The sequence below is a fragment of the Eublepharis macularius genome, chromosome 6 (genome assembly GCF_028583425.1).
Source record: "Eublepharis macularius isolate TG4126 chromosome 6, MPM_Emac_v1.0, whole genome shotgun sequence".
NCBI classification, from domain to species: Eukaryota; Metazoa; Chordata; class Lepidosauria; order Squamata; family Eublepharidae; genus Eublepharis; species Eublepharis macularius.
In genome coordinates, this window is record NC_072795.1 from 94,891,730 (window position 1) to 94,909,281 (window position 17,552).

The window sequence follows — 17,552 nt, forward strand, 5'->3', positions numbered from 1 at the left end:
GGCCACTCTACCTCTCTGTATCTTTCCTTATCACTTAAACGGAGTGCCAAGTAAATTGAAATCAAGTCACTGCTTCTCAACAGTGGCTGCCCTATGTTCCACCACTGGGAGGTGGTGGTATGGAGGTGGGAACAGGAAATTTCATTACTTTTCAACGCCTCCCATGAGGCAGTGTGCTCCATAAATGATCCAAACACTTGATACAAGTGAGCCCTATGCTCTATCTTGTGAAATACAAATTATAAGAAAGTAAATATATGGAACATGATTAACACTCATGGTCTAGGATTTTCTTTTGCTTCTTAAAGATTGATTTAATAATGTATTCAAAATTATGTCAGCAATGTCAAGGACATTTTATAGCATTCTCAAACAAACATGCACATTATTTTAATGTTCATGACTGTCAAACAAGAAACTGCAAGATAAATAAATCTTTTATTTCACTCCTTTAGATAGGAGAGGGAAAATGTCCAGTTTTGCTGTAACATTAAAGATGCAATTTTCTTCTTTTCACATGGTAATTTGTACATCTGATTGCTTATAGTGTAACAGGACCTTACAGAATGATTAGCATACATATTATTACTGCAATTCAGTAAATGAGTGACACAAGGACAGGAAGAATTCCCAGTTGTCTGCTAAGGAATGGCTTGTAGAGCTGACAGAGGGAGGTAGATCCATATGGGGTCTGCTAGGTGGCTTGGTCCACTGGACAGGGATGGAATTTTTGTAAGAATATCCTAAGTTCACAAATGAGCTACAAAGACAGAAACGTGAAATGATGTGGGGGGAAAAATCATACCTATTTGTTTATCCTTGATTGTTGCTGTGAAAGTTTGAAATATGGTAAATGTTGACATAAAAAGAAATCAGACATCTTTTACACTGCAACCCATACCCAAATCTTTCTCAGGGATGCAGAGAAATCTGGCTATTCAAAAAAGGAGCATCCATGTCCCCTGATGTTCTATAAATTCATAATATGGCCAAGGTGCCCCTGAAATGAAAAAAAATTAAAGAGGCTGTGATAATTACAACTTTTAACATAAACTATAACCACTACAAAACCTAGGAAGTTTGAAACGAGTCTTTCTAGATGATTATTTTGTTTCCTAAGGGTGAGTCTGCACAGGGTTTCTGAATGAGACTGGAAATGCTCATTCAGCCTACACAGTCTACATGCATTCTGAATTAAGCCTGTACTACTTCCTTGGTTTCCTAAAGGAGGAGTCCTGAACCTTGATGAGCCTGTGGGCATTTCTGGAATTCTGAGGAAGCGTATGGTTGCGATGGGAGACCCCAACCCTCCCCCATACATATTTTAAAACAACATTTCAATTAAATTATACATCCTTGGAGGGATTCATTTTTTTTTAAAGGAACCAAAGAAATGTTTAGGCAATAGTGTTCTTGCCCAACTTTTCTAATTAAAGGGTACCCAACTGAATTAAGTTGTGGTGGGTGAAGCCAACCTTACTTACCATCTGCTAGTCTTTCAGCAGCAGCCAAGGAACCCATCAGCCAATGTACAGTGGATTTAATTTGGTGTGTACTTGAAGGTACAAGGAAGGGTGGGGTGGGTTTTTCTCCAAGCCCCTCCTCCATCTCTTATTTTCTTTAGTGTCTTATAGTGGGGTGACTCTCCTCCCTCTTTCTTTCTGCTATTAGTAGAACCATTATTGTTGCAAAGTAGCTTCCAGCAAACACCCCCCCCCTAATGAAGAAGCAATTATCTCCCAAAATTTCAAAAAGATCTGTCCATAAATATTAAATGTGTCCTAAGTGGATGAAGCTCTTGAACTGAATAATCTGTGCCTTTTTAACTAGGACTTATATTCATTTATGTGGCTAAATTCTGCTTTCTAGAGTGCATTTGAAAAATGTGCTCACAGTCTCTATATTTTCAACTTGATGCAGGAAACATTAGTTTGCACTCTGCTAGCATACTGAAGAAAAGCTAAATCAATCTGCCTCTTTTATTTACATGCTTTATTCCTGAGAAATGTAATTGCGTTTTTTTTATTAACTTTATGTTTTATGGCTCTAATATTTAAGAACAAGTCTATCTTTTATGTCATAGTAAGAAGGTTAATATACTTACAGGTTCTCCAGCAATACATCTTGGGCAAGGCTGGGCAGTAGTTATGGTTTCATTATCCGGAAATATCTGATTAACAAGCACATACACAAAATTCTCAAAAAACTCCCTATTATTTGACATTTTTATTAAGAAATATATTAACATCTTCAGCTAAAAACATGGATTTGGGTTGCATAAAACATACCATGGAATTTGGCTTTTCTTTCATAATCTGAGGACTAAATTCCTCAGTGAGTCTTTCCTGCTTCAAATCCTGCTCCATATCCCAGTAATCCACAGGACACTTTCTTGGTAGGTGGCACAAAATCTCTGGTGAAGGAGTCTCCAAACCTTTATAGATTCGTTTCTGGGGGAGGGGAAATTGAAAATGAAGTATTTTTCACAGGCTTCTTTAAAAAGTGTACAGCTTAGGTTAGGGAGCCCACAAGTCAAGTTTGTTTTAGCTAGAGGCTTACTGGGTGGCCACATACTGTTCACAGCTCTTCAGGCCTCTTCTGCATGGTGAACTTTAGATTGGGCTCTCTGTGTATTCAACCTATGAGGATTAGATCCGCTTTACTCATCAGTTCCACCCCCATTCTGCTTCGATTCTACAGTCTGAGGGAGCTGAACCAAAGTGGTGTCTTTTTAAAATTTCTACACTAGAAAAATGCTGGCTTTCTGAGGAACACATCAGTTTTGTCAGTTCATCAGCTGAAGAAACGTACAAGGGTTTTGTCTGTGCATGTTTTTAATGGGAACCAACATTGCAACATGGCTGTTTTAAAAAATTAAAATATACCAAAAAAGAATGGACTAAAAAGTACAGGAAGCCAGGTAAAAACTTTAAAAATATCAAGTGGGATTCAGGGCTCTCTGCAGAGCTTTTGTGTTAGTGTATTGTAGCATTCCACCCCCCCCCCCGTCCCCCCCAGCAGTTACGAGGTTTTTTTCCTTTAAGGCTCCAATGTTACAACATTGCTATTTAATTTGTTTAAAATCAGGAAAAAAACTGGATTGGTTTCTGTTAACCAATCAGGATAAAGGGGAGGGTGAAAGGCCAGGCCAGGGGCAGGTCTCAGAAGGGAAGAAAGCATTCTGCACTTCAAAAAACCCCGGTTTAACTTTCCTGAAAAAAAAAACAGAGTAGGTACACAGGCAGAAAAGCTGGGGAAAGAACAACTCAGTGGCAGATGCAGCCTATCTCCGTGCAGAAAGCAAAGGGAAGCATTTTGGAGACTGAATCGGGGTATTCTGACCATCCTTGCAGAACTCTGGAGGGAAACTGATGCAGTGTGGTGCTAGAACTGATGAAAAAGCCATGTGCAGAAAAGACCTCACCTGAACTAAAATAAGCCTCCTCAATAATATGAGGATGATCACAACATTAAAAAGCCTTTTCTACATTATGAGTGTGTGAAAATGCTCAATAAATAATATTAATGGTTTTGCTATTTTTAAAAGAAACCTTAAGTCTGTAAAATAGTTGGGTTCATAATAGTGTTCAGATGGCTACCTGACTGGTTGGGCTTTGCAATGGGATTTCTCATTATTGGCTGCATTCAGAGGTCACGAACAAACTGGAGTTTGTAAGGTCAAGCCAGGTTTATTGTCAGATTTGTTTAACCCCTCTTACCCTTTGTGTGTGGAACTGGAATGAAAGACTTCTTAGTACTAAAAGTCTTCAAAATAATCTCTGTTTTTTGAGATTTCTGATTTTGAGTGTTTCACCAAATTGGAGTTTGGTTTAGAATCCCTATTTGTGGGCAGGAAACAAAATCTAATTCTCTGAAGTGCTTGATTTGGACATCATTGCTACTGGTAGTTGACATTAGTCCCAGATGTCCAGTGGATTGCAGAAATCACAATTCCTAAATCATGACGTCTTCAAACCTAGCTCCATGTACAACGGGAGAAGGATGGAACAAGAAAGCCTGACAATAAGCAAAATTCAGGGGCATTACAAACTAACTTTGATATTTTTTAGATGAGTAGAACTCTGACTCTCAAAGGCTTATACCCTGAAAATCTTGTTGGTCTCTAAGGTGCCATTGCATTCAAACTCTGGTATGTTCATGACATCTGGTTGGCCACTGTGTGAGACGGGATACTAGATGGAACACTGGTCTGATCCACCAGGGGTTTTCTTATGGAAATACAGATTATATGTTGATAATGTGCATCCATTACCAGAATTCTATACTGGTCTGTGGCTGCAATCTCATCAAGTCCTCCATATTTTATTTCAACAAATGTTTCACATCAAAGAACAAAAGATTTTTAAAAACCACAGAAACTTTTAAAATTTTTTAAAAACCACAAAAACCACACAAACTTCATGTGACTAAACTCTTAGATATACTTTATTATTATTAAATTTTTACTCCACCAGAGTCCTATTCAATGCAGCTTACAACTAAAAATAATACAAGTAAAAACAAAACTATAAATCATCACATATATTCCACTTGAAGCCAGCTGGGTGACCTTGGTTCAGTCACAGCTTCTAGGAGCGCTCTCAGTCCCACCCACCTCACAGGGTGTTTGCTGTGGGGATAATAATAACATACTTTGTAAACTGCTCGGAGTGGGCATTAAGTTGTCCTGAAGAGCAGAATATAAATCAATATTATTAGTAGTACAAAACAAAACAAGCTGTTAAAAACAAGCCAGGGATATAACAATGTAAAAATATCCATCAAACAGACCTCTGAGCATAAGCAGGTGATAAAACAGTTAAAAAGATAAAGCCCTTCTTATAAGCCTAGGTAAAAAGAAATGCTTTGGTCTGAAGCTTAAAAGACTGTCTGGTAGATAGCAGCTGAACCTCAAGGGGAAGGGCATTCTAAAGATAAGGTGTCACCACTGCAAACACCGTGTCTCTAGTTGCCCTCTGTCTCACCTAAAGGAAGGGGCAAAGACAGCACAGCTTGATAGACAGATCTCAACTTGTGGGCTGGATGGTATGGGGGAAGATGGCCCTTCAGCTAACATAATCATGGGATAAAGTGATGTTTTTTAAAAAAATACTTTTAAATAAATTCACACCACTGCCCAATGAGAAAACGTGTCATACAAATTCACGGCCAGTTTCAAGTTCACTATGGATTTCACCTCCCAGTTTTAGCATTAGGGTATGTGAAGAGAGGGGCATATATGCTTCCCCAAGTTCCTTGTAGGAAGGGTGAGATAAAGACAACAGCTACATAAGAAAACTTCTACCTGTGTACTCAATGTCCTATATGTCAGAAGGGATACAGAGAGGGCCATGCACATACTTGAAGAGCTTCAACACGTGCATGGTGTGATTGTGACCATTTTAAATCCCTGGCCTGAGAGGGTGTTGATCTGAAAGATCCTCAGCTGTCAAGAGGGGTTTTAAGGAGCTGCTGAAAACCCTTTTGCTCAATACATTGGCTTCTGACAGTTGTGTGCACCCTGTATTCACTGGGTATGAGTCATCTTTCATGAACAGCTGGCTTACTACCAAGCTATATAGATTCTTAAAGCATACTAAGTTAAAATTTGAATACAAAAATCCTGTTAGGTTAAAACCAAAGTGGATCTATACAAGAAGAATCTCCAAGGAGAAAGGCTGAAATAAGAACACTATTGAGAGAGAGGCACAAAATATCTAAGGGAAGTGAAACAGAAACAAAATATGCATTATACTAAGACTGCACAAAATGTAACAATAAAAAATATGAAGAAGCACTCTGAGGGCAGACTGCCTTCCACTGGGAAAACATCCATCCCCTTTGTTAGTGCAGAATGTGTCCTTTATTAAAAGCTATGGCATGCAAGTACAAGTAACATAACTAGCAAGATGCATGGGATGAAGGATAAAAGGGAAAAGTGATTTACTGTTTTGCATTAGAATAAAATTTGTTTTTCAAAAACAAAGTCAGACTACTGCTTCGGGTCTAAGGTATTTTGTATATAGATAGACATTCACTATACAGAGAAGCTGGCTAAAAATGTTATAATAATGTAAACAGAACCTGCTGAGATTTCTACAGAGAATTCCAAAATTATTCTGAAATTTAATGGCATTGGAAACACTTATGGAATTGCATCAACAGACCAGTATAGAATTCTGATGAGGGATACTGCCATTAACAGCAGCCTACCACATCTGCAGCAAGGCTGAAAGGGTTCAGCTGGCTTTAGATCTCTTCTTTTTACTGCATTTCATCAAAATAGTATATAAGTGTTCCAACCTCTTCTAAAAGAGCTAAAAACCCACCTATGTCAAAGTCCAACTGGATATATGGGCAAGTACTCTGCAGAAAATGATAAGAAGAACATTTCAGCTGTTTAGGAAAGCTGAAAATATTAATCAAATGACCAACATCTACATGTTCTTTTCATTTTTTAAAGCCTGACCAAACAAAACACTTATTTTACCATGTAGGAAACATAAAGGAGAGATAAACAACAATGGGGAACTCAATAGGTGTCAAAGTGTCTGTAGAAGTTATACACAAAAGAAATTTTTCTGGCTTTACAGAACATGGAAAGACTGTAAAGGAGATAATTACTTATCAACAGTTGCTGGTTTGGATAAAATGCCAGCCCCATATATGGTATGATGGTGGTGATGAAATGTGACTTAGCCTCTATCTAGTTGGTCTGCCCGTCATGCATCTGTGTATTGCCATATTGTACCATGACACACACACACACAGGGTTTGCATGCACAATTAAATCCTAGCTTAAATAGAGAATTTCAAATACACTTATGGAACCTATTCACAACAGACAATGTGACAATGAATTTATTTATTTACTTCATTTATACCTTGCCTGTCTTCCCAATGGGGACCCAACTAGCTGACATTGTTCTCCTTTCTGCTATTTTATCATCACAACAACCCTGTGAGGTAGGTTAAGTCTGAGTGTGTGTGATTGGCCCATGGTTACTTAGCAACCATCCATGGCAAAGTGGAGATTCAAAGGATCTCCCAGACTCTAGCCTCAGACTCTAACCACTACACTACACCTGTTGGTATAAGGTGTACATCACAAGCAGCAAGTGAGCAGCAAGCACGGTGGACAGCAAGTACATCACAAGCACGGTGGGCATCAAGTAAGACATACTCCCCCTCCCAAACCTCTCATGCATATCCCTCATGTGAAGAGGTAGAATCTCTCTTCATTTGAACCATAACCAATGGGAAATGTTTTGGATAAAACTAAACACTAATTTAAATTACCCATTTTATACTTTGATGGTTTTTTGGATAAATTTAGTCCATGGAGTCCTCTTGTACAATTTGGAACCCATACGATTACTCATCATAATAAAGCAGGATCTAGCATAACTATTGCTTTTGTCTTCCTATATAGGAAGTCCACCTTTCTGAAGGTCACCTTTTTAAAAATGCAGAATTATGTTTTCCTACACAATGAGCAACAACATTTCTTTTTGGCATAAAGTATGCAATGACAGCAAACCAAAGAGAAAATGTGAGCGAATGTGTAACTTCAAAGCTCTATGGAGCTGTATAGACAAACATCACACAAACAGTTATTTTAGGAACAAGACAGATGAATATGCCAACACTGCCACAACCAAGCTAATACTTCCACCAATGAAATCTAAATAAGCAGTTCTCAGATCAATTGCTTTGGAATCATTCTATAAAATCTATGGAAAATTTCAGATAACTCCACAACTAACCAAGAATTTAAGTCAATTTGTAATATCAGTGAGGTATAAATTATTTTGGCATATATGGGATGTAAACCAAATTTAACAATATTTTCATACAAGTTAATCCCATAGTGGTAAATGGAATTTACACTTTTTTTTCAAAATAGATTTCAAACTTACATCAGGAAGTTTGGAATCAGCAACCATTCTTTCAACTATTTCCACAATATAATTGTGTTATATTAAACAGACTTCTCTAATTATGCTTTTATTTGCCTTTTTCTTATTTGCATAATGAATAATATAGAAAATTATATATCAAATATAGGGAGAACAATTGGTGGACCCACAAAGGGTAGAAAGAGAATCTAATTTTCCCATCCCCTCTCTCCCCTTTTTCTTCTTTGCCTTTCCTGGTAGAACCAGCAGCCTCTTCTTTTTCCTTCTTTCCTACCCACTTACCAATCTCTTTCTGCCTCCCATCTACCTTGGCAGGTACTCCCCCTACCTTCTTTCCCATTAACCCTCTTCTGTTTCTCCCACAGGCAGCCCTCTGCTCCCACACATTCCCTGATTTTTTTTGCTGCTTCCTTTCCCCATATTCAGCTTTCCTATTTTACCTTTCTTGATCCTCTCCCTTCCAACTCCCTCCCATCTTTTTACCTTTTTTAAGGCCAATCTCTCTTCCTCACCCCATGCTGACAACAAACTAATGTTCAGAGTCCTTGCCAATAAATGCAGCTTGTGGGTTGCATAACACCCTGCCCCCCTCAAAACACTGAGATCTTACTATTTAGTCTCATGAAATCTCAATAGCATTCTTTTCTTAGAGAAGCAAAGAAAATAATTGCTTCTATGATATTAGGGGTTTTTTAACCTTACTTTTTAAACATTTAATTTTTTTGTCTGTAAATCTTTCCCCAGGCTTGTAGAAAAATATCCCTTTTGTGCATGAGGTCCCATTGCACAAATTTTTTGATCTGCATTCTGAGGCCATCGCATTACGGCTGCTAACTCCCTGCCTGGGGTGGGGGATCCTCTGTTCTCACCTCCCCCCCCAACCCCACTTACCTGGCCAGAGGGGGTGTGTGCCCCTGGACGGTGCGCTATGCCCATGGGTGGTGCGCTGCACCCCCGCGCTCAGCAACGGGCCCGTTTTGGGCCGAATTGGGCCCATTGGAGGGAGGATTCAGCCCTTCAGCAAGTGAGGGAGTGCACACCGGGCTGCCCTTTGACCCACATGACGATGTCACTTCCTGGAAGTGATGTCATCACACATGCCATCATGCACGTCATTACGCAGGACACCACAGGGCACAGAGGGGGAGTGCCAGGTTCCCAGTCCCCTGCCAGGGGACTCAAGGGACATGGTAACCCTACATTGCTCAGAATTAGATATAACAAGCAGGGAGCTGTAGGGAATATGCAGGGAAGGGACATCCCGTTTCCCCGCCCCCACTTTTGTTTCCACCTCTTTCCCCCACTCACCAGGCTACTCTCCTGGCAGCTTGGGCTTCTGCTCTTCCTTCTCATGCATGCCAAATGCTGCTGGCTTGGCGCCTGAGGGGGGCAGTGATGACTTCCACACCCACCTCCTGCATCACAATATATCAACTGATATACTGATGATAAACATTTTTAACATCACTACAATCATTCAATATAAAGAACTATTAGATATTTGCTTCTGCAGAGCCTTGGAAAAGCAGCAATTACTGGTTGCATGCAGTCTCCATGTAAACTTTCTGTTTGCTAGTAATGAGATGTGCCTTGAAATCATGAATTCATTGAACAAATCCCCCCTGCTGCCCAGAATTTTTTCACTGGGAAAGGCCTGTATATGACTGGGGGTAGTGGTGCCTTAGCTTTTACTTGAACAGACAGGAGTAATTCACAGAACGTAATTTCTACAAGCTGATTCATAGCTCTGATGGGCTTCCAGAGAAACCACTTTGGTAGAACTGTAAAGAAATACTGACACACTTTTCCAATCAAGGCTTTTTTTTCAGCGGGAATGCAGTGGAACAGAGTTCCGGCACCTCTAGAAAATGGTCACATGGCCAGCGGCCCTGCCCCCCTGATCTCCAGACAGAGAGGAGTTTAGATTGCCCTCGGCGCCAGTGGCGTGGAGGGCAATCTAAACTCTCCTCTGTCTGGAGATCAGGGCGCGGGGCCACCGGCCATGTGACCATTTTTGCTGCGGGTGATTTAAACTTTAAAAAACTCCCCCCTTGTTCCAGCTGACCCAAAGTGATGTTATTGTGTGGTCCTGAGTTCCACCACTGAGTTCCACCACTTCTTTTCCCAGAAAAAAAGCCCTGGTTCCAATAAACTCACCAAATGGCATAAATGCAGCCAGGCTTAGTTAAAACAACCCTTTCCTCCCTACTGCAACTGAAAACTGTAAGATTCTACTCAAAAATCACCTTCTCAGTCTAATCAACAAACCCATACAAGTGCAATTCAGGCTGAAGTTCAATAGCTCAACTCTTTTACAAACAGAACAAGAATATTAATGCAGCTAAAGATTGTGCATCTAAAGTATTTTGCACAACCTTTGTATTTCTGTGCAGTATTGTTGACAAGAGAGCAAGCATTTTATGGCACTCATAAGGAAACTGGCAGAACTGAGTGAAGTTGCACCTTGATCATCTAGATATGTCTCTTGCAGGTCTAACAATTATTTTCCTACCAGAACTATGTGCTGGATGCTTTTCTCTCACAAGCCTATCTTTGCTTAAAGACAGCCCCTTAATCTAAGACAGATACTCAACAACAGGGCCAGCATCAGCATACCCTGAGCTAGGTGGCTGCTAGGGACCAGGGCCTACTGCTGCCAACCCCAATCTCTCTCCTTCCTCCCTCCCCTGCTGCCTGCTCATTTACAAATACTCTGCCACCAGTGTTTCTGGCTGCCTCTGCTACCAGTACCATTGGATGAAAGGTGCGGAGGTAGTTGTGAGCATGGGTAGTGGTAGGCACAAACCAAAATACAAACCAAGATTCATCATGAACCAGGCCAGTTTGTGGTTCATGAACAGGCGGTTTGTCAGAGCCCATTTCTGATGAACTGCCACGAACTTTAGGCCAGTTTGTCCCCCCCCCCCCGTTCATCACTGCAGACAGCCTGGCGCTGATTAATCAGTTTCCTAGGCAATGGGGGGGACGAGCTTTCTGCTGCCCCGGAAGTGACTTTTTCACAAAGCGATCAATCAGTTTCTAGGCAACGGGGGCAGGGGGGTGGGGGGGGGGCTTTCTGCTGCCCTAGAATGGACCTTCTGCTGCCCCAGAAGTGATTTTTTCACAAACCAAACAAACCAGTTTGTGCACCGGGGCAAATTCGGCGAAGTTCATGCAACAAACCACAAACCGCACAGTTCGATATTTTCCCAGTTCCTGCACACCTCTAGTAGTGGGAAAGCAGCATTCTCTTCCTGAAGCCTTCCAAAACTTGGAATGGCCCCTCTGAGCAATGATAGAAGACTCCGCAATGACAGTAAGCTCTACAACAGTGACATAAACCTAGAAAGCCCACTGTGAATAGTCACTGGACTTACCTTGCATACATTTGCACAAAAGTGTCACTCCCTATCACCTCCTGCACGTCATTGCCTTTTGACCCCCACATTTTATAATTTTTTCTCCATCCACCTGCATATATATTTCTACCAACCGAAGATACACTTCATGCATCTAATGAATCAGACTCTAGCCTATGGACCCTTATGCTGTGATAGATTTGTTATTTTTTAAAGTGCTACAAAAATCTTTCCCATTTCCTTACATGCTAATGTGCGGGATCCCTTTTTTGCCAATTACTCTCTTTAAATCTTCAACCTTCCCAGCTAAGAACTGGTAGGCAATAATATGTGGCTAACAGCATTATGGTAATGCCACCACACTTTGAAATTCACATAATGCTTTATTTAGCAGCACACATTATGGTGTCTGCTGAAGTTTAAGGCTTGTCCAACAGTGACTGATAATCCCTTCATTCTGCTGTCCATAATATTTCTGAAATCTTATGAACCTGATCTTCTCCCTCCTCCTCAATTTTTTAGTTTGGTTACTTCTGCTCAAAATACACAGTTTGACCTGAGGGACAGGCTAGACTAGGTAGTCTGTGCTCTCACTCTGGCACGGCTGCATTACCATATGGCTGGAAGCACTTTCTTAGCTAAGTGTATCAGTGGGATAAAAATTAAAGGAGACACCAATTACCAACTCTGATCTCAAAAGCTGCAGATAAGACCAATCACCCCTTAAGGGTGACATTAAAACTCACTCTACTGAATATAAAGCATTAAAGAAGATGGCCTTTAGACAGACACTGAAAATGAGGATGGCATTAGCTTGCATTATTCTGATCAGCAAAGCCAACAAATCCAAATCTCTGTAAAAACACTATTACTGTCACCAAAAAGAGACAGGGGAGGAGAAAGTTGGGGGGGGGGAGGCTTTGTGTAAAGTCCCTAAAGGAAGAGAAGCAACTAATGCCATTAATACATTAACAGCCTCTGGTCACTTAACAGAGTGGTTTTAATAGGCTCTAGAGGGGAAACATGTCCAGCCCTTTTCAGCCAAAGGGAAGGTTAGAGCTGTGTGTGGGTTTTGAAGATAGTGAGTTAAATTCCCAGAGGATTTGCCTGCCTTGTTGTATATTTGCAAATGTCCTTTTAATAAAGCAAATGATGGCTAACTACAATTAAGTACCAAAGGTAGCTCTTTTAACAAGCACATGCCATTGCACTGATAGGTATAATTACACTATAAAGCTTGCTGGAAAACACTTCAGGAAAAAAGATATAGGAGCATTCAGCGTTGCAAAAATTAGTGTATAACAAATCCCGGGTGATTTCAACTTTCTATCCAAGAGTATGCTACTGCATTTCAATTCCAAACTATATTCTCTGAAAAATAGGTTTTGCTCACTAAGTAATTTTAAGAATCTCTTCCAGTTAAGAGCTTTTCCCTTCAGATACTTCCACATGAATAAAAGTACCTGCCTATGAAATCTGTAAGGATGGGCTCAGTAATGTTGAGTTATTAACACTAGAGGGCTAAGCCCAGATCCGATATGGGGTAATAGTTCTCAAAAGCAAGAAATAGATTCATATTTTAAAGTGTAACATGCAGTTTACAGGTATTAGAAAATACCTTAAAATCTGTTAATCGCTACTGATTTTCATGTCATGTTATATAGCAGGTTATATAACAGGTAGCTTTTGGTAACTCTCTGGCTGTTGCAGAGTAGCTGATGTAGCCCTTAGAAGACCGCCCCCCCCCCCCCCCGGTGAGCTGTACTAGACTTTGGTTTTTTTTTTTAAAGTTTGTTTCACAGGATTTTTCTCTGTGCTGCTTAGCTGATAGCATAACTTCTGGCACTCTTCCTAGCTCCTGTTCTGTGTCTAGAACAGAACAAAACAGTACTTTAGGATATTTTCCCATCACTCAGAAGTAGTTTTCATTAAGGAAAACATTGGTCGCCCCATTACATAGATTAGTAGTACAATCCTAATCATTCCACTGATTCCAATAGACTTAGAAGGGTGTAACTCTGGCACAATAGATCCTCAATATACTTTGCAGGCTTATGGTCCAGTAGACTGGTAAAAGGGAACCCAACAAGGATATTCTTTAGGAAAAAGGGACACAATTTCTTTTTAGTTTTCCAGGTACCTTTCTATATTCCTACGATTGCCTACCCTGTTCAAGCAGCTGAGAAAGGCACAGAAAAAAACAAGGTACTGAATACCAGAGGTCAGAAAAGGAATATGCTTATAATAGCACAATGATATATTTGCAAACTTATAAAAACATCTCCATTAATAAGATATATACAATGAAGAATTGACACGCTACGAAGGACATACAATAAGACAGGATGCCAGTACATGCACATAATATTTACAAGTTGCCTTTGGATATGAGCTACATTGTTGTCCTTAAAACCACACAGTATGAATTGTTTTTTGAGTCTCTGGCCTCCTACAAGTGTAAGGTTGTTCATGACCGATGAAGATTGAAGCTAGGACATTTATCTTTTGAAGTTACAACATACTACATACCACTTATTAGCTTTTGAATTTTTGTCTTCAAAATTACTTGCACTAGGTTACTTATGACTGATGAAGATTTACACATCGAAACAGAAATGTAGCCGGCATCCTGTCTTGTTGTATGTCCTTTGTAGCTTGTCAGTTCTTTGTTGTATGTGTTCTATTGCAGTAATTTTGTTGCTGCAGTGTTATAGCTTGTCAATTCCTTATTGTATATATCTCATTATACTATGATATTTTTTATAAATACATCACTGGGCAATTATGCATTATATATTCCTTTCCTGACTTCTGCAGTTTAAACATTTCAGATTCCTAGGCCTAAACAGGATACTAAGTGGGGATTTTCCCCAATCATGGGAAATTCTTTCTCTCCAGTGCACATAATCCACTGTGGTCTTGCAGCCTTGACCTCCTACTGACTGTGCCAGCATTTCCCCCCCTCTAAACTTATGACAGAATAATGAATCCTGGCATTTATGTATATACAAACTACTACATCTTTCTCCATTCTCCTGTCAATAATAGCTCATGAAATTTCCTTGCCAGAATCTACCTTATTGCAAGGGTGGCAAGGTCTGATAAACAGGTAGGACTTCTAGGAAGGTCATGTGAAGGTTTGAAGAGGCAGAAAACATTTGTCAGAGATATTTTAAATCTAGGACTGGTCCATGAGGCTGGAGTTTATGAGCCAAAGCCTCCCTTACACTCAGGTTCTACAGTTTTAAGACTCACATGGCAAGGCTATACAGAATTCTTCCAATCTGAAACCATTTATTCCAGCTGGCTTAGACTGGAGTAATTGTGTATGGACTGAACTATTAATCTTTTAAAATAATTATCTGTGAAGTTACATAAGCCAAAAGAACAAGCTCATGGTAGCACTTCAATAAACATGCTTCATAGTGTTCAATTAGCAGTCAAACATTTCAAATGATTTTATCAGAGGGCCAAAGTTCCTGTGAGTTGTAAAGCAGAGACAAACTCCCAACATATAATTTGGCTCCCAAAATCAGCCATGAGAGGCCCCATCTGGAGGCTCCCCCCCCTTCCCTCCCTTAATGTAGCTTGAGAGTGTCATTTCCCTTGGGGAAAATGGTGCAGCAAGAAGTTAAATCTTCCTTATCCCACAACTTTGCCCTGTATCAGGTTCTATGAAGGGATTTTCATGCCTTACATATTATCTGTTGTTTTAAAGCATACTGCCTATGCTTCACGTTGTCTAATGTCAGTCCTAGAATTCATTATGTTCTGTTTCAGTATTTCTTCAACTCTGTATTGGATCCTTGCTAATGCTATGTCTTTGTAAACTTGCATTCATTTACCCTATGTTGTTGTTTATGGAAATGTCCTTGGCACTGTATGGAAATGTCCTTGATACTTGATTGTACTAATCTCATGCTATGTAATCCACCTTGAGTCTCAGTGAGATAGAGAGACAGATAGGGACAAATTACACATCTAGAGTTCCAATCAAAGACATCAGCACTCTGGCCCACAATGAAAATCCAGGACATGTCAAATCTCTTTAAGATGGAACTCCTACTGTAATGATAGGGCTTGGATGCCAATCCTCAGTACAAGCCCACAGTGTTCTCTACTCAAGAAATGGTCATAGCTAGTTATAGTCATTTGTTGAGTCCAATGACAAGGCAAGGCAATTGCAACTCGCAGCTTCAGGACTGCCATGAAGGGAGAACAAGATCACCTTTGGGGCCTGAAGTTATTGTAGGGATTGGGAAAGGGATATCAGGGGGAAAAAAACCCCAGTTGCCATGTCCTTAGAGCTCGTGACACCCTGGATTTCCCTGAAGAATGGGAGGGAGGGGTCCATTTTCCTGCTAGCTCCTTACATGCCCATAGTATCTGTTAATGCTCTCACTGATTATTTACAATCAAGCACAACTGTAAAGTGAAAACTATCTGTACTGTGTTTAAACAAGGCTGGGATCGCAGTTTGAAAAACAAGTTTAAAAAAGTGAAACTACGTTACAACTAAGAAGGTGCTTAAGAACAAGATAGAGCTATGTACAGTTAGGAGTATCCTTTTGCTGTGTGTGAGAGAAGTCCGCAAAAACATTTCAGTGGAACTCGGTCCATTACCTCAGAGGAGACTGGAGGAAGAATTCTCTTGCTTCCTGTGATTTTTTTAAAAAAGTATCCCTGGGAAACAGCCAGGAAGACCGTCTTCCGAGACTAGCAGCCCGATTCTTAACGAGTCGAAGTGGAAAGCCCCACTGAATTCAATGGGTCACTTCCAAAATCGGTTCGACTGCAACCTAGGATGTAAACGAAACTCTGACCCCCCGCCCCCCGGGGTCAGTTTTCCATTCGCTTCTCATGCCGTGATCCTAGGAGCGCGACCTTCGGCGTGAGCATCGCTTCTTCTCTTTTCCTCTCCCAAGTTTACCCGCCTTGAAAAAACTATCAGCAAGCGAGGGCAAGCGGAAAAATGAAGCCCGGGGGGCCGTGGCTTCAATGGACGTAACGGCGCATGCTCGGACCCACGCGCATCAGGCTAGGTAACGGCTCCCAGCGCGCACCACCCCTCGAGCTCTTTGGTGCACTTTCCCTCTGCGGAAGACTTACGCGCTCCGGCTCGAATGAGTAGAGCTCCTTCCGCTGTCGCCGCCGCTTGACCCCCAGGCTCATGGCCCCTGGGCGCGCAGCTGCTCCGTCTTCACGCTCGCCTCCGCCCCACTTCTCCGCTGCGCACCCGCCGCTCCGCCCCTCTTTTATCGCGACCAATCCTGCGAAAGTAGCGGCGCCCCGCGGCCCAGGTGGCGCGTTTCTAGTCCGCGGCCGAAGCGCTTTCTCGGCGCTGAACGCCCGAAGCCGAGCCCGCTCGAGTTGCACCTGTGGGCAGAAGCGCCGCTTAATTTTGCCCCGGGAGTTCTAGGGCGTTGTCCTGAGGCGGATTGGCTTTATAATGCTGAAAGTGTAGTTCGCTGAATTGGTGGGTGAGGTCTTTACGAGAAGCAGTGACTTCGTTAGGACCGAGCAAAACTTCACGAGGAACTCAGCAAGTTTTCGGAGTTATCCGAAATAAGTTTTCTTTTTCAGGCTCGCTATTTAAAATTAAAAAAAAAAGCGGGGGGGGGGGAGAAACCCAGATGTGACTGGGTTTGTAAGCGCCTTACCGTGGAGTAGAAGAGGTGTGATGCAGGAGTGCAGCAGAATCCTAGGCACGTCTTCTTGAAAGTAAGTTCAGTGGGGCTTGCTCCCAGGTAAGTGTGTGTGGGATCGCAGCCCTTCATTAGTTTAGTCTTTTTACACAAAGTGTAAAAAGATCTCAGAGGTGACTGAGCTGCTCTCAGTATGAAAATATATAAGCCAGCCCAGCAGTAATTTGGCTCTGCCTTAAACATTCATTGGGATATAGGTGCTGTTGGAAGCATATCTGCTTGCAGTTTTTGACTGCGTTAGAACAGTGGTGGTCAATTTTTCCACATTCAGAACCTAGAACCTACCTTTAATCACCCAGTGGCATGCATAAGACCACTAAGGGGCATGCATAGGTTGAAAAGTCGCATAGCAAAGTTGCCTGACAGGAAGAGGAGGAGGCCACAGTTATACTTGATCAGTTTCAGAGCTAGAACAATGGGCAGCCAACCAAGGGCCAAAGTAGACCTTTACTTTTTTAAAGAGTTCAGTCTGGGTTTCCTGGACCCAAATTAGGTTCCTCGCAGTAAAGCAGAAACTAGTTAGGCTTGGCTCAAGATGGGTAGCTGTGTTAGTCTGTAGCAGTAGAAAA

At 41.3% G+C, this 17,552-nt stretch overlaps 1 protein-coding gene across 1 annotated transcript; it reads right to left on the reverse strand.

Annotated features, from left to right (window-relative positions):
- Positions 1-419: 419 nt before the first annotated feature.
- On the reverse strand, positions 420-16,484 carry C6H10orf143 (chromosome 6 C10orf143 homolog). The gene is made up of 4 exons (XM_054982122.1): positions 16,388-16,484; positions 2,289-2,450; positions 2,105-2,170; positions 420-1,000 (listed from the first exon to the last, which is right to left on the reverse strand). Exons 1-4 carry the CDS (start codon positions 16,448-16,450, stop codon positions 971-973), a joined length of 321 nt encoding a protein of 106 aa, XP_054838097.1. The 5' UTR covers positions 16,451-16,484; the 3' UTR covers positions 420-970.
- Between the last annotated feature and the right edge of the window lie 1,068 nt (positions 16,485-17,552).

Coding starts and splice junctions, on each gene's coding strand:
- C6H10orf143 (XM_054982122.1), bottom strand. CDS start 16,450: ATGAGCCTGGGGGTCAAGCGGCGGCGACAGCGGAAGGAGCTCTACTCA. Junction 2,451..16,387: donor ACTCATTCGAGCCGGAGCGC/GTAAGTCTTCCG, acceptor CCCCTCCCCCAG/AAACGAATCTATAAAGGTTT. Junction 2,171..2,288: donor AAGAAAAGCCAAATTCCATG/GTATGTTTTATG, acceptor CTTGTTAATCAG/ATATTTCCGGATAATGAAAC.